At 40.7% G+C, this 21,255-nt stretch overlaps 1 protein-coding gene across 2 annotated transcripts; it reads left to right on the forward strand.

Moving 5' to 3' along the window:
- The first annotated feature begins 1,553 nt into the window (after positions 1-1,553).
- Positions 1,554-19,832, forward strand: GPNMB (glycoprotein nmb). Of its 2 annotated transcripts, none has more exons than XM_083872952.1 (11): positions 1,554-1,791; positions 6,791-6,940; positions 7,651-7,794; positions 9,083-9,262; positions 10,335-10,493; positions 10,980-11,288; positions 12,477-12,599; positions 13,276-13,378; positions 14,284-14,489; positions 15,924-16,011; positions 19,618-19,832. In XM_083872952.1, exons 1-11 carry the CDS (start codon positions 1,722-1,724, stop codon positions 19,628-19,630), a joined length of 1,545 nt encoding a protein of 514 aa, XP_083729078.1. In that variant the 5' UTR covers positions 1,554-1,721; the 3' UTR covers positions 19,631-19,832. The 2 variants fall into 2 exon arrangements, with proteins under 2 accessions (XP_083729078.1, XP_083729077.1); XM_083872951.1 differs by lacking the exon at positions 19,618-19,832 and adding an exon at positions 16,790-19,550.
- Positions 19,833-21,255: the final 1,423 nt, after the last annotated feature.

Consider the following 21,255-nt stretch of genomic DNA (forward strand, 5'->3'; position numbering starts at 1 on the left):
GGATCAGGCTCCCAGTGCTGAACCACAGTGTTTGAAGGTCACTTTTCACTTCTAGGATCAACAACCTGGAAACAAAGGAGTGCAATTAAAGTTAATGTTCCACATGGTTTAAAAAATAATTGTGAATGCCTTCAAAATCTGACATTTCAACTGGGAATGTAGCTGATTGAATAACAACAAAAAAAGCAACAATCACATGAGGACGCTGCAGTCATATGATTTTTTTGCACAGTCAGTCACTGCTTTGACTTAGATTTATGCTCCCCTTGTTTCTGTCAGATAATGAGGGCTTAGTTTAAACAAGCCTGTACCCCTAAGGCTATTGCTGTCACCCTGCTCCTTGGCTGGAACTAGGAGGGAGGGTTAGCTCCAGCCAGGATGATGCTGAAGTGTGGATTCTACATACACAAGATCCACAGGACTGGACATCAGAGCCTGCATTACTGACAGAAATGCTGGCTAGGGTTCTCTGGGTAATGGTAGTAACTTACACAGCTAATAGAAAACATTAGAAAAATAGAAGAAACTATCAAAAAATACCTGTAGTCAGAGTTCTAAAATCCCTTTCCATTGGGCAATGTCTTCATTCTTTTGACAGTAACTTTGAATTATGGACTTCCACCTGCTCTTCCCTGCCCAAAATAAAAATGGTTTGCTGTTGCCCAGCTGACTGGTTTCTGGCTAGCCAGAAACACTTACGAGTGCTGTTCTTTGGGACCACCGAAACTACTACTCAATTCTTTCTTGAGGACTGTACTTGGCTCTATGCCTTGCTATCTTACCAAAGCCTGTTCTTTGCTGCAAACAACAGCAAGACACTTCACTGAAGCCTCCAGGGCCTCAGTGAAAATCAGCTGCTGCACTGCCTGTAGAGGAACACCTGGGCTGGGGAAGCACTTTGAACCACTGGATGCAGTGTTTTCCAATCCACACTGCTCCTCTGGAGCCACTGGAGCCATTTTTAGACTGGGCAGCAAAGTCTGTTTTTTGTTTATTGCTACAATCCACAAAGTTTATACAATCAATTGTCTGTGTGTGGGTCATGGCAACTTGGGAACGAGATACTGAGTGGCCATCACCACACAGGGGCTGTGATGGCACCTCTAGCCATGGTTGGATTGGATAGGCATGTACCCACTAAATGTTTAAATAACATTTTCCTTAACAATCAACTCTGATCAGGAGCCAAGCCAAGAGACGTGTTTGAATTGGCCATTTTCCACTTAGTTCAAGAGTTGTTGCCCAGCATATGGGGCGAGCCATGTGGTTACGTAGTGATGGGTTCATCAAATGCAGTGAGCTGTTGCAGTAACACTTGCAAATCAGGCTGGGGCAAGAGTTAATTTGGATTTCTGGAAATAAGTATTCCTAATTTAAAAACAAATTAAGTACAAAAATTGATCACAGCGCAAAACTAGTATAAAAATGCCTCTGGGGTGAATGGTGTGGCTCCAAACAGGTCTCTCAGAAATCCCAGGCAATGCTGAAAGCAAAGAGAGTGAGTCATAAGCACATGAGCTGAAAGAAGCTGAAGACAAAATCATGCATCTCTGCTTAATTCCATCACATGATGAGTCCCGGGGCCCTTCATTTAATCGGAGAGCAGAGCGGCGGAGAAGCTTCATTCTCACCCCGCGGTGGGCACCGGAGGAGTTTCGGTGCTCAGGCTCCGGCCCCGCTGCTCCCCGGCAGGTGCTGCCCCGGCCCGGCTCCCCGGAACCATGAGCGGCGTTCGCCCTCCCCTGGCCCTGCTGCTGCTGGCCCAGGCCGTGCTCTGCGCTGCCGCCACACGTGAGTGCTGCCCTCGCCCCCATCCCTGCCCCCTGCCCCTGCATCCTGCCCCCTGCCCCCTGCCTCTGCATCCTGCCCCCTGCCCCTGCATCCTGCCCCCTGCCCCCTGCCTCTGCATCCTGCCCCCTGCCTCTGCATCCTGCCCCCTGCCCCCTGCCTCCTGCCTCTTGCCTCCTGCCTCGGTGCGTCCCTTGGCCCGGCCGGCGCAGGAAAAGGTGCTCGGAGCACCTGCGGTGGCTGCTGGAGCTGTGCCCTGCGCGCCGGTAGGCGACAGCCGGTGCCACCCCAGGGTGGCCTGGCTCTGGGTGGAAAAGCTGCCTGAGCTGGAGAAGTGTGCTGAGAACTGCTCAGTAATCTGTTCCCTCTGCTCCACAGGTACGTGGAGCTGGCTGGAGCTAAACCTTGGCTCTTGGCAGCAAATTCTTAGCAATACTTCCCCAGTTCAGGCATGGCTAAAACGGCAGATGCAGAATGGACTTTGCACAGTTGGCTTGGCTCAGCTGTAGCTGAGAGAGGCCAGGTCAGAAACTGTGCTCCCCACTGGGATGCTTGGACCTGTGGATCCCTAACCTCAAGGAGCCCAGTCAAGGAATTAGATCTGCAAGCCACAGCAGGCAGGGAGTGAGTGGGTTGATCTGCTTCTTTCCGGGCTCCCAATTTGACTCAAGTCTTAGGATGACTCCCTGAGCTCAGGGCTGGGAATGTAGAAATGGGATTTTAAGCTCAAATTCCAGAATGTACAGTATGGAAACTGAAAACCTTAAAAGCTGAAGTCTGTCTGGACATTCATCTAGCCTTGTACCTGCCTCCAATGGAGAATAGTACTGGATGTATAACTGGGCAGGTCAGGACACTTTCCCAGCTTTTGATGATTTATGGCATTTATAGAATTGCCTCTGTCAGATGCAGAGTCATTATATTTTACAGTTTTTACTAGACTTCTTCTATCTGTTCATGCATTTGGGTTTTCATTGCAACACGTGTAAATTTTGGGGACACAAAAAAATTTCACACCTTAATTGTACTTTTTGTGACGTACCTTTCATGTACTTAGAAGCTGTAACCTGCTGGTTTCATTTGATTCCCCTTAACTTTTGTACATCCAGCTTCTTCCTCCATGCTGTTCATGATTCTGTTTTTATATTCTCCTCTGTCACCTCTTCTCCAGGCTTCAAGACACGGTCTATTTAGCTGTTCCTCATATGGAAACAATTCTATCCCATTGTAGCGTCCTCGCCACCTCTCTCTGTGTTTTTTCAGTTCTTTTATAGTGATTGAGCTGCAGAGAACAGAGCATACAGTACTCAAGACATGGCATTATAAAATGCTGTAATGATGTTCCCATCTTTGTTCTCTATCCAGCCTTTTCCTAGGTTTTCAACTACCAATGAGTACTGCATTCAAAACTATAAAGCTGCAAGGTCCGGTTTCTGAGTTTAGAGCTAGTTTAGAGCCCCACTTTCTCAAAGTGAGGTTACATTTAACTCTGTTGAATTTCATACAGTTTTATTCTTGAGTCATCGAGTTTCATACAGTCTTTGCCTCTACTACTTTAATGCACAGTCTTCAGCAGATTAAAAGGCTTTGCTGTTTACCTGGTTTTTAAATTATTCTAACAATGGAGAAAACTGGGCACTTATTCATAACTTTTTTAATATCCTAACCAATCATTTATTCATGTGAAATCATTCTTATCCCACGGTAACTTAATTGCTTTATGTTCCTTTAGCAAGGGACCTCATCAAGTGCTGTCTGGAACTCAAGCAGACTGTAACAAACAGGTCAGCCTTGTTCCCATGCTCTCTGTCTCCCTCGCAAAACTCAGAATATGTTTGTGAGCAATGCACTCCTTTTATGGCAAATCACATTAATATACTGTACCTACTTACTCTGTTCTTCACTGCTGTTCCTACCAGCTTCTCCAACTTGAGCCCCAAAGGGTTTTTTTAATCCTCTAAATCTTCCCTGGATGTGTTTTTAAAAACTGTCATCACATTTGCCAATTTTTGTTTCTCAGTCACTGAAGCAGTGTTAAGCAAGATGTTACATGCTATGGTTAATAGCTCATTTATTTCACTCTTGAATAACTTCCATACTTGGGCCATCCTATCTAGACAACTTTGTCATTTTGTTGATTTGTTCTATAATTGGGTTTTTTTGTGCCAACACTTCATTTTGAGAAATATTCTATGTCAATGCAAAAAAAAAATCTCTAACAGAAACCCCCTATGTTCTTCCTTTGTGAATGAAAATACAAACCAATTGACCTATTTGAGTTTTGTTCTACCCCTTTACCTTTGCTGAATGCTTCTTTTGCATCTACATAATCTTTTGGCCCTATACCTCCTGACAAGCTTTCCAACTTAGTTTATATTTGGGGGGAAAAAAATTGTCGTTTTTATGTTTTTGCAAGTTGTTCCTCACATTCTTTTTTGTCCTCCTTTATTATGTTTCTATACATAACTTTAGAAAGTTTATGTTACAGTCTGGTGCCATTCCATCAGCCTTTTTACTTCTAATACACTTTTATCCTCTTTAGCTGGGTCATCTTTCTATTTCTGCTGTCCTAACATCAGCTCTCATTCTCTTTTTCATGGCTAATACACTTTCACAGGAAATACTGAACTTGTCTTTGCTACATTTTTCACCAAAATGAAAGCCAGAATGAGAAAGAAGAAAGTCAATCAAACTATAAGATCTTTTCCCCTATGATCACCTCACCAAAACTATTACAGGAATCTGTTCCTCGGAGCATAACATTACTCCATCTATTTTGAACTGAATTGCTCTAATTTTGGTTATGACCAACATCTGTTCTTGAGTGGTTTTCATTGTTAAAAAAGAAATACATTAAAGCTTTTTGTTCCTTTAAATTCACCAACTGAATATCTTCAGTTCCATGTGTTAGAGAAACTAGTGCAGAAGTCCTTCCTCATCTGAAAAAACATCTTTGTCTTGTCTTGAAAGCTTGTGAAACGTTTTATATTTGACTGAAATAAACAAAGCACATCAGGGAGGCAAAGAAATACCTAAGCTGCTTGTGATTTACAAGCAGTGACAACAGCTATTACTGGACTAGAAAATGAATTCTAAATTCAATAATTGTTAATGAAAACTCAAAATTAAAAGCATTTATAAAATTAAAAGTGCTCCAGCTATTTTTGATAAATTGAACATTTGGGGAAAAAACAATGATTGAAAAGTTTTGATCTGACAAAATCAAAACATTTCTATTCATTAAATAAATTTTAGATAAAATCAAGGAGAATGGGAAAAATAAATTACAAAAATTATGTAGCCATTTACTTTTGAATGAGACATTAATTTAATGATACCTAAAGTGTAACTGAACTTGTAAGCCTTTGTGAAGTACTTTTATTGTTGCTAATTTGTTTTTTTTCCTGAGCAAAGTTTCTGAATGACAACATTACCAAACTCTTCTTCTGACCAAGACTCAAAACAATACAGTATGTGATACAGGTCATTAAGTAAATACCAGTCATAATGTTATGCTTGCTCACATCAAAATATATTAAATCTGCAGGAAACACTTGATTCAAGTGATTTAAGTAAGACTGCAGGGAGTTCCTGTAGGGCAAAAGACTGTGGGAGATTGTGTCTTTGAGTGCAAAATCTGTTATTTTCCTTAAACCATTCAGTCCTCAAGACTTGGGGGAGAGAGCTACCAGCATCAGCTCAGAGTTGACATGGGACTGGCCAAGGGATATCCTTCCTGCCCAGCAGAAATCTCACAGGGCAATAAAACACCAAGAGAAAGCAGCTGCTGCCTCTTCTTCTGAGCTGTTTCTCTGATTTTTTCTTGCAGTAAAATTAGGAGCCACCCACCTCTAAATACTGTGCTTAAACTGGCTACACCTGCTCTGTGTCTTTTCCAAAGCTTGGAGAAATTCCAACACAACCGGTTAGGTTACAGCATCCAGGACAATTCTTCCCCTTCTTACAGGTCTCTGCATTTTCCTTTAAGTCATCCATAATTGGGTATAAATCTCAGTAGCATTCTGCATCAGCTGTACCTTTACAATAAAGCCATGGAAAGCAAAAATCCTAACTCCCTTAATATTGCGACAGAATGGCACATGCAGCAGTTACCTTACCTGATTAACATGGCAGAGCTCTCTAAAGCCTCCAGGCTTTCATGGAACTATGCCCATAAGCACTCTTATTAACATATTTTTATGGCATCCTACAGTGGCCAACGTGTTCCGACAGGTTACTTGGATATTTATGTTGCTTTCCACTATGTGTCCTTTGTGACAGAAAGAGGGATCCTAGAAGCCTGGGAAAAGTTTGAGCCCATCATTTGTAGTAATATGAGAAGAAAGAGGTTATTGAAGTTATTTAATATCTGAACAATTTTTAAATAAAAGGCATGAAGCTAATATGTTATTGTTGTTATATTATAAACACATTGAATTTACTATTCAGCTCTAAATTTCCTTTTCTGGAAATACCAGCTTCTGTTATAATTGGTTCCACCCTGCCCACCCAAACCACCAGCCAACTCACCAAAAGAGCTGCACTGGGTCAAAACTAATTCCTGGCACAACTTCCACTAGAGCACAACTCAAACACAGAATGAATTTATCCTGTTAGTCTTTTACTCATAGATTTATTACTAGGCAAAGCAGTCAGAAATCAAGTGACCTCTGTGCAGAGAGCTTGACTGTTGCGGGGTTATGTAAATTCTTGCAAACTGCTCTGGTATGGTCAAAACATTGTAAACATTTTTAGTCGTTGTCTGGGAAGTTTGCAATATTGCAAGTAGAAAAAAATGTCAGTCTGACAGTGGTGGAATTGTCTTTATGTTGATTATAGTTGATGCAAGTGTTTATAGCTTCAAAGATACAATTCTGTCATTTTCTACTGGTGGAAAGTTTTCTACTTGATACATGATTAAAGTTCAGCACAAAAGTAATGTTTTTATAGAGTAGTAGGGAAAATTGTATGCATTTACACTGATGTTTGGTTTTCTCTCTAGGGTTTCAAGATGTGTTGAGCCATGAAAGCACTTCTCCTGTCACATCCTACAGGAAGCTACAAGGCTGGTCTAGTGATCAAAATAAATGGAATGAAAAACTTTATCCTTTCTGGGAAGAAGGAAATCCCAGGTGGAAGGACTGCTGGAAAGGTGATAGCATGTACACATTTCAAAGACACTTGAAAAACTGGCCAGAAAATCCATCACAATGCAGAGTGCAGGTGCTATAGTGCATTTTCATAGGGACAATATCCACTCCTGCACAGAACAGCGAATTAGAGATGATTTGGTTTGATACTATTCCCAGTGCGTTGTCTGAGGAGCAGAACAGTGAGTTATTACATAAAATGCTTTCCCATTATGACTCATCTCAGATATTAATACTTATCAAGAAGTATTGATGGTCAGGGCTCCAGCACAATCCACTATGTGAAACATGCCCTGGAGGACAGGCAGCTTCACCTGCTACCTCAATAGGGCACGTGGGCTTCAGATTGACAGCTTCAGCAAAGACCATGGTTATTGTCATCTGGTCTGAGCTGAGGGCCAATGACTAACCCTGGGGAGAAACAAAAATTTTCTCCTTTGAAATATATTGACCGTCACAGGTAGAAAACTATATTCCTAGCTCTAGGAAGAAAATTAACAGCAGACCAGTAAGTGATCTGGGGGGTACCCTGAGTCCTTCTGATTGTTTGAAGTTGGGGTTTTGATAAGAGTGCAAGTGACTTAGGAGCAGGAAAGCCCTTAAAAACAGAGTAATCAATAAAGCATTTCTAATGTAAACAGTACACAGTTGATGGTACCTTCTGCTCTGATGCACCCTTTACTGCAGTGAAGACCAATTTTCTTTTTTACAGGTGGAAGGGTGACAGCCAAATTGGACAGTGACAGCCCAGCGCTGGTTGGATCCAATGTGACCTTTGCTGTGACTCTCCAGCTTCCCAAGTGCCAGACAGAAGATAATGATGGCAATATAGTATACAGGAGAAACTGTACCCGGGGTAGGTAATGGCAATTCCCCTGTACCACGCTCACATCTGCCTGGTGCTGCTGTGAATGTGTCACTGAGCTTTGAAAGCATCACAGACACACCCAATGAACAGCAGCTGTGCTGGATTTAACTGATAACTGATAATTGATAACTGATAACTGATAACACTTACCTGTGCATGCCCGGCCTGTGCCACACCAGTTTCTTTCCTAAGGAGATCACTGTGGTATTTTTAGTGCTCTGTCCCACTGTATATACACTGACCAGGTAATTTGAGACTAACAGTTGTTATAAACTTGCCTTCCCAAAACAGTCACATAATCTGACTTCCCAACAGGACTGTTACTGCTTTTCAGCTCAGGCACAATGTTGCACAGTCACACTGTTGCCTTTCAAAATTATAAAGTTGTCAATTTATAAAATAGAGGATTTTTTTTCAATTATGAGTTTTAGACTTCAGTAACGGTATCTGCACAAAAGAGTAAATCTCACACTTCCACATTTTAGGAATTAAAAACAAATACATAAATATTTAAAAAATCAAGCAGTATTTTCCTCAGAAAATCACCCTTTTTCATCTTAGTTACAACTACATGGAGAAAAAAAGCCTATCATAATGCCAGTGTTTTAAGCTGCTGGATCTAGAACAACACATGCTGTTTTACCTTTCATCCTCTGAATGCATAAATGTTCAACAAATTTTTTTACTGATCAAAGTAATTTTCATTTCAAGGCATATCAGCAAGTTGTCAGTCTAAATTCCAGTTAACTATCTAATATTTTGTTAGCACTTATATCCACAGTCTACTTAATATCTGCCGTGCTGTTTGAGAGAGGAAACTTCCTATTTACTGTTCAGAAAATGACAGAAATTCATGTCTAAGTTATTTAAAGATGCCATCGAAAACTTTTCTGACAAGACAAACAAAGTCACTTCCTTACAGTGCTTTCACAGCCACTCTTTGTACATAAAATTTTAAATTCTGCCCGCCAAATATTTAGGTAGCCCCATTATCCTTGGCAAAACAACAGCATCCTGTGTAGATTTTGGGCAAGCACTTCTAAATTGTGTCTGGCCCATGAGACAGTAAAGTTTTTCTTAAGCTTCTTAATAAAATAGCACCAAGACAGAACCATTTTGTGTTTACATTAAAACCAAACAAAGCACTTCAGAAGGAAACTAATATCAGTCTAAAAACACCCACTTCACCTGTTGCTATAACCTGTGGTGCTTGCCTCCTGTTTCCTGACTCTGCACATTTCTCAGTTACCAGAACATGTCCTGTTTCTATCCTTAGATCCTCCAGCTTCTATGGATCAGCAAGTCTATGTCTACAACTGGACTGAATGGACTGACAACTGTGGCTGGGAAAACTGCACAAGCAACCACAGCCATAATGTATTCCCAGACGGACGTCCTTTCCCTCATCACCCTGGCTGGAGGAGAAGGAACTTTGTCTATGTGTTCCACACTTTTGGTTAGTACTGCAACACATGCCTTGATTGGGGTGATGATGCAAATCTTATATTCTCTTTGTACACAACTCATTTGTCAAGTATGTTTTACTAAAAGCGGTTTAAAAATGATTCCACACTCTTGAGTGGAAATACTGAATTAATTCCCCACTTTTCCAGAGAGGCCATCAGGTGTTTGGTCTAGAAATCATGGATTACCAGAAGATTCTCTTTAAACCTGTATTCACAATACTACCACTGAAGAAAATTAATTTCCTTTCAGTAGTACTCAAGATCTTTTTCTAGGAAAACAGAGAGTCTGAGCAGGTCAATCAGATGATTTATTGACAGCTCACTGCCACTTAAGACTTTTAGATTTAAGAGAGGACACAGTGCTGTGTATCACCAGTTTAACAGTGCAGCACTTCTTGTCTCTAGGGAGGTGAGAACTGCCACTGGCTGTGCTGCTGCTCTGGTCACAGATGCTGATTTTCATTATTTCCTGCTTCTGAGTATGTAATGGTTGGGCTATTCCTGCCATTGGCTATATACGAAATCTTAGTGCCTTCAGTCCACCTGGCTAAATCAGTATTATTGTCAGTATCAGTATGAGTAATAATATTACAAATTTTATGCAGAGGTGATTCTATTTACCTGGCTCAGTCAGCTGTTAAAAAGACAAATAATCAAATAGATAAAATGGTTCTAGAGTATGAAGTAAGAGGCACTGTATCTTCTGGCTACACTGAAAGCAAACACAAGATCACTTAAAATGCCTCACATCATTCACTACATAATGCTAATGACTTAACGTGATGTAACTGCTTTGGAAAGATGTAGATGTCTTGGGAATTTTTTCTTGGATTAGTGAAATTTGGGACATCTTTTTGAAAATTTTGGAAAACCAGAATTTATGTGAGTAAACACATTGTAAAAGTATGCGGTCCTTCGAAAACACCTGTCAGATTATTGGAAGACATTTCTAAACTATTCATTTTGATTTTGACAATCTAAGATTCTCAGGGAGTTTGCCTCTCATAAACCAACTTGTAGCGAGGCTGAGGGGGAAAATGTTAAGTTCATGTTCTGTTTCAGGTCAGTATTACCAAACAACAGGACGATCTTCAGCCAGGTTTTCAGTCAACACAACAAATATCACTCTTGGGGAACACGGGATGGCAGTGTCCATTTACAGGAGAGGTCACTCAGGATTCATTCCGATTGCGAGAGCAAAAACCGTCTACTTTGTAACAGGTGAGTGTGCTGGAATGTACTCCAATGAAATGCTGGGGGTATTTGGGACTCAGCTGTTAAAAACATTCAGCACAAGCATCATCTGGCATGAAAAGAAGACATCGTCCTGAGAAAGGTTTTTAGCATGAAAGTGGAATCTCTGGTAAATTGCCTTGAGTAGCTTAAGTAACCTTTTTGTGTAGCTCAGTAGTGACCCCTCTACTTTGTAATGGAAAACGATTTACGAGAGGTAATGTGATTTACAAGAGATAATGCAATCTTCCACAGATGTCTGTGATTCCCCATTTGTTCCTATATTTTTCTGGCTGTTTCCTACTGACATTCACTCCTCAGGTCATAAATTGAATTAAAGTACAAACCTTTGTTAAAGATACCATGTTTACACCTCATGTTCTGGCTGTTGCTGTTCAGGGGCTTTGGAACAGTTTGTTGTTTGCAGCCAGGTATCTCTGCTTTATTTAATTACCTCTTTTTTTCCCTCTCCAGACAAAATTCCAGTATTTGTGAGTATGTCCCAAAAACATGACCGCAACATCTCAGACTCCATTTTTATCAAAGACTCACCAATTACATTTGATGTGAAGATCCATGATCCCAGCTACTATCTGAATAATTCTGCCATCTCCTACAAGTGGAACTTTGGAGATGGAAGTGGCTTATTTGTAGCCAGCGGTTCTAGTACATCTCACACCTACACTCTGCAAGGAAACTTCACTCTGAATTTAACTGTCCAAGCCATTATACCTGTACCTTGTAGGCCAGTAACACCCACTGCACCACCACCCACCTCAGCAGGTAAGCATTTATCAAACAGCACTGGCATTAGGAGCTGTGTTAAACTCTATATTCTGATGTTTTAAGTGAATATCTTTAGTAGTAGTTTTACTGTCATCATGAAAGAGCTGCAAGCCTCTGGAAACCCTCTATAAAACTGGCTTAGAGACAGAATCAATAAACATAAACTCTTCTAGGATTCTGTGCTAGGGATCACTCTCACATTTAACTCCTTATGCATCCAGTTCTACCACCACACTTACAGCATACAAAGGCCATCAGCTGAACATAAATATAAGTTTGTATTATCTCTGCCACACCTGGTCAGGAGATTTTAGCCTTGTCTACTCATGGTCATCCTTTGAGGTAAGATGTAAATTTCAAGTGAGAAAAAGGAATTTCAGAACACTCTTATAGCAAGTTCCTTTCTGGATTGCATTAAATTCCATCCAAAATTAAATGAGATTGGATTTAACTAGAAAAACCTAGTCATATTCAAAAATATGGGATTCCCACATGGCATTAACCCAGAACAACTTTTCCACTTTAAATTTATTGACTAACATATTTCAGAATAACTTTTATTATGTTCAGCATTGGTTTATCATCTCAGAGGGTTTTAAGGTTTGCAGAAGGCCTGCAGTTTCAGCTATAGTACTACTACTGTGAAATTGTAAATGTGGCTATATTTTTCAAATTTCATATTTTTAAAATGTGCTCTTACCAAAATATGGAGTGAGAATGAAAAATGAAAGGAAAGATATAATTTTCACCACTTCCCCTCTTCATTTTTCCACTAGCTGTAATGTAGAGCAGTGGGAAAATACCAGCTTTTAAAAAAGCATTTTAAATGTTTTATTGGCCTTTGGATTTCTTATATAATTGATTTGGGGATTTTAAAGAAGTATTTAATTGTAATATACCTTGTAGTCTCCCTTTTATTTCCCAGAGATGGGTGACCGGCCAGGAGGCTTTTGGAATGAGACTCCCCAGGCCACTCCAGGGTTCTAAAGCTGGGCACCATGTGTTTTCTTTAAGTATTATTGCCGTGAGCTCATAACACAGATGCAGACATGACTGCACAGCTGCAATCCAAAGCCACTGACAGCCCATGGAATGAAGGCAGCTGGAACATGTGGCTATGTTCAGGAATATCCCTAAGCACAGCTTGTTCTAAAGTTGCATATCTGTTTCTTCTCCCTCAAACAGTTACAACTGGACTATCTTCTGATCCTGACTCTTCTCCCACTGTTGAGTCAGTGGAGGATAATCCTGATGGAGGTTGCCATATTTACAGAAATGGATACTATGGAAGTAGTATTGATGTTGTAGGTAAGGATGTGGGTCAACACCTGAACAGAGGAATGCTATTAACAATGAACAACAATGTATGGTAGAAATAATGTTTATTTAGACACATTTTTACCAATTACATGAGATCTACAAAAAGATCCTTCTCATGGACATAGCTGAGAGTTTTAAGATGAATGTACAGACACATAACTGGCTGACTTTGGTTTCTGCCTGCACTCTGCCAGGGGCTAGTTGCAGAGGTTGCGGCCCCTTGCTTTCAGACACGTGAGGCTGACCTTGGTCTGGATGCCTGCTGATGGCTGACCCCATGTGCTGGTGGGGATGTGCATTTTGTCATTCCTTCCTATATCATCAGCTTCTGAACATGCCACAGCAGGAGCACAGGGGTTGGGGAGGAGGTTTATATAAGGTTGAACTGACCTTTGAATGCACAGAAATCTCATGTAGTGGTAAGTGATTTAGCAAAATAAGGAAGTAAATAACAATAATGGGGGGAAAAAAAGCAGACCAGAAAGGAGCAGCCTCACTGGAAAATTTCTCAGCTTTCAAAGCCTTCAAGAGGAGTACTAAGGGAGGGAGGAAGTTATAGAAAACAAGAGCTGAACTGAGCATCAGCCAAACACTTGAGGTTCAGTACACATAGACTTCAAAGTTTGTCATGTATCCTACAGTTGATATGTGTTTCCTCTCCCAGAGGGAATCCTTGAGGTAAATATTATTCAGATGACAAGCATCCAGATGACAGAAAGTCAAGCTGAAAATTCACTGGTTGACTTTGTTGTTACCTGCCAAGGGAGGTAAGTGTGTGAATGAAGCTGTCAATCTTCCCTGTTTAAAACTAATTTGGTGCTGGAATACTCTATGCACTTAGATGCAGATGTTTTGCATGAACAAAATTTGGGAACTGCAATGTTTCTATTTCTTGATGGGAACTAAAGATAATGCAAGTCTCATTTTTAAACTATGCCAACAGAGGCTACTGCCAGGGACTTAGGATTCAGAGCAAATATCCAGTCTCAGTAAAAATGAGGAACTGATTGTGGGAAGAAACAATTTATAGTCTCCTGGCCAAAACAGGATTTCAGCACTTACAGTAAAATGGGAAGCAGTTTACTGAAATTGTAAGGAAATCCTTTCTTTTTTGGCCATGAGTTTTTGACACTTGGAATAAATGGGTGAATCCAAGCAACTTCTTGGATGCAAAAACATTGGACTAGTATTCCTATGTCTTAGAAGGCTAGAGTTGAGAGGGCTAAGAAATACAAGAAACACCGTGGTAATACAACTGGAATACAATTAACCTCTCTTAAGGGAGTGTTTCCTTTTCCAGCACATGATACTACTTAAAAGAATCTGCATTCCTTTCTTAAAGATGTGTATTAAAGGTAATGAACTTTTTAAGTTGATTTGAAGCAGGTAATCCTGTGTTCATCATAAAATGTTAAATGATAAGCAAAACAAGCAGATAATTATACAGATTGTATACATGGATTCTATATAGAATCCACATGCACATATATACGTGTATAGATAGGCAAAAAATGCATATAGTATTAGTAAAACACACTTGAATCACTATAGTGCCACTGATTTCAACAGGCACCAGCATAAAACTGGTGCACCAGTGCAATGTGTCTATGAACTGGGCTAACTGGGCTGGCAGGGCTCCACAGATGCAATGTACTGTCTCTTCCCATGCCAGTCTCCCCACAGATGTCTGCACGGTAGTTTCTGACCCCACATGCCAGGTGTCCAAGAGCATGGTGTGTGACCCCATCGCCGTCACGGATGAGTGTTTACTCACCATCAGGAGAGCTTTTGAGGAACCTGGGACATACTGTATAAACATCACCCTGGGTGATGACACAAGTCAAGCCCTTGCCAGTGCCTTGATTTCTGTAAATGGAGGTGAGTCCAACAAAGAGCAGACATGGGTCGTTGGTGAAAAGCTTCTCCCTGTGGTCATTTCCCTGCAGAGGAAAAGAGCATAGGAATACATTAGGGGGTTATTATTATGCCTGGAAGCCTCAGCTGAGACTGCCCCAGCTTGTCTAAGAGTCCATGCAAAGATAAAATTATGATTTTTTTCCCTGGGGGAATTTTAGCTGTTAGACCTTGGTTTGACTTCTGTTTACAATCCAATGAGTACAGAAATTATACAAACTATTCAGTATCACAGAATATGAACAGTTCTTAAGCCCCCTCCACACATGGAGAGACAGCAGAAACAGAGGGGAATTCAGCTCACTTGAGACAGAATCAAAGTCTACAGCACAGCTGGCTGCCCTGGGCCCTCTTAACTGCCCATGAGCCTTGACATGGTTTCTATTTCTACATGAAGATAAGATGTTCTGGAATGATCTGTGTAACATCCAGTGACTACAGAGTCTGCCCAGGGCAATTGTTTCCGAAGAGGAGCTTTACCTTTGGTTGGATAAGTATCACTGTGTCTATCTCATAGCTATCAAAGTAGTTTTTGACAAAACCAGCTATTAAACTCAGCCTCAGTCAGAAGTCTGAAAGATCGTGCTGCCTCTCTGCTCCCACTTCATTGCCCTCCTGACTCTCTATTATAGTGTCCTAGTGACTCTTCTGAACTCTCTAATTACTATTAGCCAAGGAACTGATCCTTTGCAGTTATTTTCCATAGTATTTCTTGATTTTATTTAATCTAGGTGTAAATTCATCTGTACTGAAATCAGTTTATTATGAATAAGGCACAATGCCTGATCTGTAAGTGCATTCTGGCTCCTAAAGATGAAACTAAGCATGCAGAAGGGTTTTTCTCAACTGTATTCACAGAGACTAGCTTTAGCCCAATAACGCTGGTCTGTCTAGGTTTCCTCCAGAGGGCAAAGCTGAGTTGTACTTCGGGGCTTCTGCTATAATCAAAGCAGAATTAGGATCTAAGAGAGGTTGCTGCTTTAAGTCACCTTCTGAATGAGCTCATCTAATTTTGTCAAACAGTTATCCTATAGTCAGTGTTAACATTTCCCCAGCATAACAAATGGCAAGGATCGAATGAGCTTCACCTTGCGGGGTGCCAACAGGACCCTTCATTCCCCTCCATGCTGGAAGGGTAGCCATGTGTCTGAGGAGCAGGGCTCATGCGAGAAAACTGGCAAAGCACAACTCACACTCTGGAGGAATGAAGAATTACATGGATTGGGATGTGAAAGCACCATCTCCTGCCTGTCACTGACCTCCAATGCTTAGTATAATAGAATTACTAACTGGGCTTCAATTCATACAGTAATAAGTAAAAATTACATTTCCTTTGGGAAGTCTGTGTCACTGTAAAATAGAGGCTAACTTTTAATCAATCTACTTTCTGAACTATAGGAGCATCATCTGGAACAACAGAAGGTGTCTTTATCTTCCTTGGCTTGTTGGCGGTGTTTGGTACCATTGGGGCATTTGTCCTTTACAAGTAAGTTGCTAGTTTCTATGATTAAAAACAGTTCAAATAACTGTCAAAATATTATTTAAATTAACAAACTGAACAATTTAAATTTGCTTTAGCTACATTTTTTTTTCTTTACTATTGCAGCTCACAAATATTCTGTCAAATATTCAAGAAAATTAGATTACTGGTTTAGGCCACAAAACTATTGGAAAACACGCAGATGTTAAGGACTTTCAGAAAAAAATTACATTCTGTGCCCATAAGAACAAACAGTAATACTAGCAGGCCTGGGCACTTCATGTAAGCAGAAAGCAAACTCAAACTGCATTATGTGATTTATATATGCAGTGAAACCAAACAAATTCTTCATTAAATAACTGATTAATAAATTCTTTGGGGAAAAGTTTTTGGAAAAAACTACACGCAGGCCAGTAGTTTTTAAGGTTTTGATTTTTTTTTAACAGAAGCACATGTTGCTGCATTATTAGTTTGGAAGTTTCTCATGAGACTTTGAGACTGCACAAAGACTCCTGAGTCAAATGCATGCTCACCCTTCCCAGTGAGTGGTGAGAAACACACACTTCCATGGAGCAGCAGTACTCCAGCACTCCTTCTCCCTAACCTGCCACCACTACTGACCTATACCTATAATGCTGCCAGACATTAGATGGGATTGAACAGGGAAGGAGCAGAGAGAATGCATGATGAGCACATGATCAGTGCTTTTACACACTGGTCACATGCTAAATGTGGACCCTCCTTTAAAAGTCTTTCAGCAACTAACTGTGCACATTCCTTGCAGGAGATACAAGCAATACAAGCCTATTGAGAGGAGTGCAGAACAAACAGAGAAGCAGGAGGGATTTACTGCTTACTTCAGCACTTTCAAAGCCATTTTCTTCCCTAATAGCACTGAGAGAAATCCTCTGCTGAAGAGTAAACCAGGCATTGTATAAATTTTTAGTGTAACACTGACTATCACATTAAGTACAGGGCTTGTATCTGAACTGTACATTAATGGGGCTTTCTTGCTGTTATAAAAAACCCCAGGGAATAAGGTGAAAGCAGATATAGATGGGATGGTAACTTTTGGGGCTTGGTGCAATTAGCAACATTAAAATAGTCCTTTGTAGAAAAACAAGGAGGTAGTTTTAAGCACTTGCTGTTCTTGCTTGTGATGTAGGATACACACTTCTGAATTACTAATATCTCCCACCCCCCACCCTTATCTGGCTTTTCTTATATCTAGGTTAACAACTTGCAAAACTAATCACATCCTGTAAAATTAATCACATCCATAATCTGGAAACGGGGGGAAAACGGTTAATTTTTTTAAAAAAGACAACCCCCCCCAACAACCAACCAACTTGTAAACACTTAGTTTTTATTGCTACTTACTGCCTTAGAAGGATTCATGTCTTTGCTGTAAAGAGAGACACGGGGGGCAGGCACGTGTTATGTCTGTGGAATGAAACGTGCCATGGCCTATTCCCAGGCATTGGCACTGAACTGCTGCCACTGTTACACTGCTCAGGAGGTCCTAGCACAGACTTGCCCCAGGCAGGCCAGCTCCCCACCAAGCAAACCCTAGATTCTGGGAACCACCAGAGGCATCAGCCCCCCACTGTGAGTTTGGCAGCAGCCACCCTGTTTTTCAGGGTTCAATAGCATGGGTGCAGCACATTAAATGCCAGTTGGCCTCAGGGCCAAAAAACAGGGCTGGACACACTTAGCCTCCCACTGGACATGGCTACCAGTGCATGAGTCTCTCTATAAACTAGACCAGACACCCAAGCAACAAGATGAGGCCCATCAGCTTGGCTCTCCCTGTTCAAATTTTGAGTCCCATATAAAATTCTGAGTTGCAGCTGCTGATGCTGCCTTAGCCCCCTTTGCTTCCATTGGTCTTGAGATACTGGACTGGCACCACTGCTCCCAAGGGGGCAGATAAGATCCATGTCCAATGAAAGGTCAGCAGAACAAGGGATTTAGCAGGAAGAGGTAGCATTCAACTGCCTTTTCTTCTTCTCTTTTCATTTCTCTCTTTCCTGCTGTAAAGAGACATTAATTTCTGCTTGCTCCTCCATCCCTCTGACCACTAAATGAAATAAATGAAAACCCCAAGATAAATAAAACACTCTACTCCAGTTTCTGCTTTTACATGATACACCTTAGAAAATGTAAACTTATGCAAAATCAATGTGCCTTCACTAGTTCACTCTAGCTGCAATTCTGTTAAAAGAACTCATTCTGAGGCCTTCCACAAGTGATTTGGCCTGGTGGCCACACATGCTCATCACTCAGCATCATGGCATTTCACAGTGTGAGACCAGCACAAACTGCTGAAGGCTGGCTCACTGGATGATGAGAAAAGGAGAGCATCTTATTTGCAGAAAGGGAAGAGATTGCTAAAAAGGTTCACAGAGATGAGCAAACAGACCAAAAATTCTTTATAGTTCATGTTTCATATAACTCCTGCTGTTATTAGTAAAGGCTATAGCCAAAATGGAGGGTGGGAAAATGACCTTACACAATCCATTTCTAAACACTGAATTCTTTGAAGATCCATATTTCAATATAATTAGCTTATTTACCATGTCTTGAAATGTCTGATACATACTGTTTTCTGTTCCTGTTTCTGTTCCAATATATAAACACACTTTCCTACTATTTTAGCAGATTTTCCAAATGCTTATAATTTGTAATCTGAATCTAGTCTTCACTGCCCCTTCCCAGTGTGCAGAGACTCAATGACTTAAGGATATTAAAAAAACCCCAACAGATTCCAACCTACCTGTGAGATTAGTTCTTTAGCTCTAAAATTCAACAGCCTCTTTTCTTCTTCTGTTTCAAGGTTCTCCCATTATTTTAATTCTTTTGTGGCTATTTCAGTTATATTACTAAAAGCAGTGAGTTTGCTATTGTTCTGTCTTCCTTATATGTAACATCCTATTGTCTAAGAACTAGCATCTCAAATTATTTTCTGACTTAAACAGGAAAAATATTTTCTGCAAAAATTACCATCTAAGTGTTATGTCCTCCTTTATCAGTCAGTCAGGACTGTAATTTGTATTTGTTGCTCTAGCTTGAGGCAGGACAGGGGTTTAGTGGAAAGCTTAAGATGACCTGTAATGAAGCATGAAAATATAAAATCTGTCACAGCTTAGGATCAGTGAAGATGCAGGCTACCACCTGGGCTACATGCAGAAAACATCTTGTTTCTGCAAAATGCTGAATCTTAGATGCTCAGAAACATCTTAAGCTTTTACACAGAAAACAACTTTCAGGCATACATTACGAACTTTTTTCTACTTTAACCTAAGTATTAGGAATATCTTGCACTATCTCCCTTTAAGTGTCATGTCAGAATACTACATTTTTATATTACAATTTTGCCTTTTCAGCTGTAACTTCTATTTCATACATCTTTACTTTTATACAATGGAATTTAACTGCTGCACTGACAAATAAACCATGTAATGATTTTAAAAAGTTCACTGCTTTGTGTCAGAACGAGAAGCCGTGAGATAAGCAACTTGATGAGTTACCCAATTATTGATCAAAAGAGTGTCTACCTCCATAAAACACAGGATTTGCCTTACCCTCAGTTCACACCTGGCTCTACCATAGGTTATCAAGCTGATTTTGCAGTCTCCCTTCAAGTGTACTCAGAGCAATGGCACCACAAACCTGAGAAGCAAGGAGACTTTCTTAACACCCAGATGACACAATTCCAGAACAGATCAGGATACAAATGAACTTCATGTCCTTCAAAGGCAAGAACAGCTGACAAACAACAGATTTGTGAATGTCAGCAAATGTTACAAGACAGGTTTCAGGCACTCCCTTTGGAGAAATAACATCAAGAATGACATCAAACATAAATGTACATTGTCTTCATAGAAAGAACATCTTTTCAATCATGTCTTCAAGAGAAATAGAAACATCAGTTGGGTAGCAAATTTGTTAAGAATTACTTTAAAAGTTGAGCTGTTATCTCAAACCATTTGTCATGTTCCCCTCCCCCCCTTTTTTTCTTGAATATCTTTTATAGCACACAATTAAGGCTCATCACATGTGGTACTTTTTTCTTACCAAAAGTTTTTTAAGCTGAAACCAAGGCTAAGAAACACCAGTCCCTGAGGGAATTGTAGAGGAATGAAATGAAACTTTGCAAGAGCCATCTGTGGTTTATTAGTACAAACAATCACCTCCAGCAGCATAGCCAAATTTTCTTTAACAATAAAGCTTTTATCACTACGGGTCTTTATAATTCACACAGAATTCCATAATACCAGATTTGTTAGGTTGGAAGGGACCTCTGGAAATCATCTAGCCCAGATCCCCAGGCAAGGCAGGAGCACCCACAGCAAATTACACAGGAGTGTGTCCAGGTGGGCTTGGAATATCTCCAAAGGGGGAGACTCCGTGACCTCCCTGTGCAGCCTTTTCCAGTGCTCTGCCACTCTGAATGCAATGAAGTTCTTCCTCACGTTTAGGTGAAACTTCTTGGGTTTAGTTTATGGCCACTGCTCCTCATCCTGTTGCTGGACACCACCAGAAGCAGTCTGGCATCATCCATTACTATGTCTTTTAAACCTTAATATCATTGTTTGACAATCATACTTGGTGAGAGTGCAAAAAACATTCTGAATGGTAATTCTCTTTATTTTAGTGTCCCTGTAAATGCCACGTTTCCAGGGGAAGAGGTGGGGGGAAATATGTTTCATCCCCATTAAATACAAATGCTCAGAAGTCATAATTTCTCAACCCTTGACAACTTTCTCCATAGCAAACCAAGCATAGAAAGACTACTAACCTGTGCTCATTAACATCATGCACGAATTACACGAACAGAAAACACACTTTCCCCAAGAAAAACACGTTAGTTTCAAACTAGGTGCAGTTTTTTAGGCAAAACTGTAGCCTATATAAGGGAGCAAAAGGCTTGAGCCGGGATATGTGGTTTGGGTTTATATGGCAGTGCCCATGTGCTGTATCTGCCCCTCTCCAGCTGCCCAACAACCCAGCACAGCACAGTGCTGTTTACAGAGCAGGGCTGATCTTTACTCTCAAATCCAGGCATGTCAAACCATCTTTACAATTAATGTTCTTTAACTATCCTCTGGCCCGTGTTACCAAGCCATGGTACCGAACAGCCACCTTCAGGATGTCTCCCCAAGGTAATGGGGATGTTTTCTGGCTCCAGAACCCCACAGGCCTGATGCAGCTAGCGGGGAGGGAGGACAAGGGAGACCACAAGGTTGA

Source organism: Zosterops lateralis, assembly GCF_965231275.1.
Source record: "Zosterops lateralis genome assembly, chromosome: 1".
Classification (NCBI taxonomy): Eukaryota; Metazoa; Chordata; class Aves; order Passeriformes; family Zosteropidae; genus Zosterops; species Zosterops lateralis.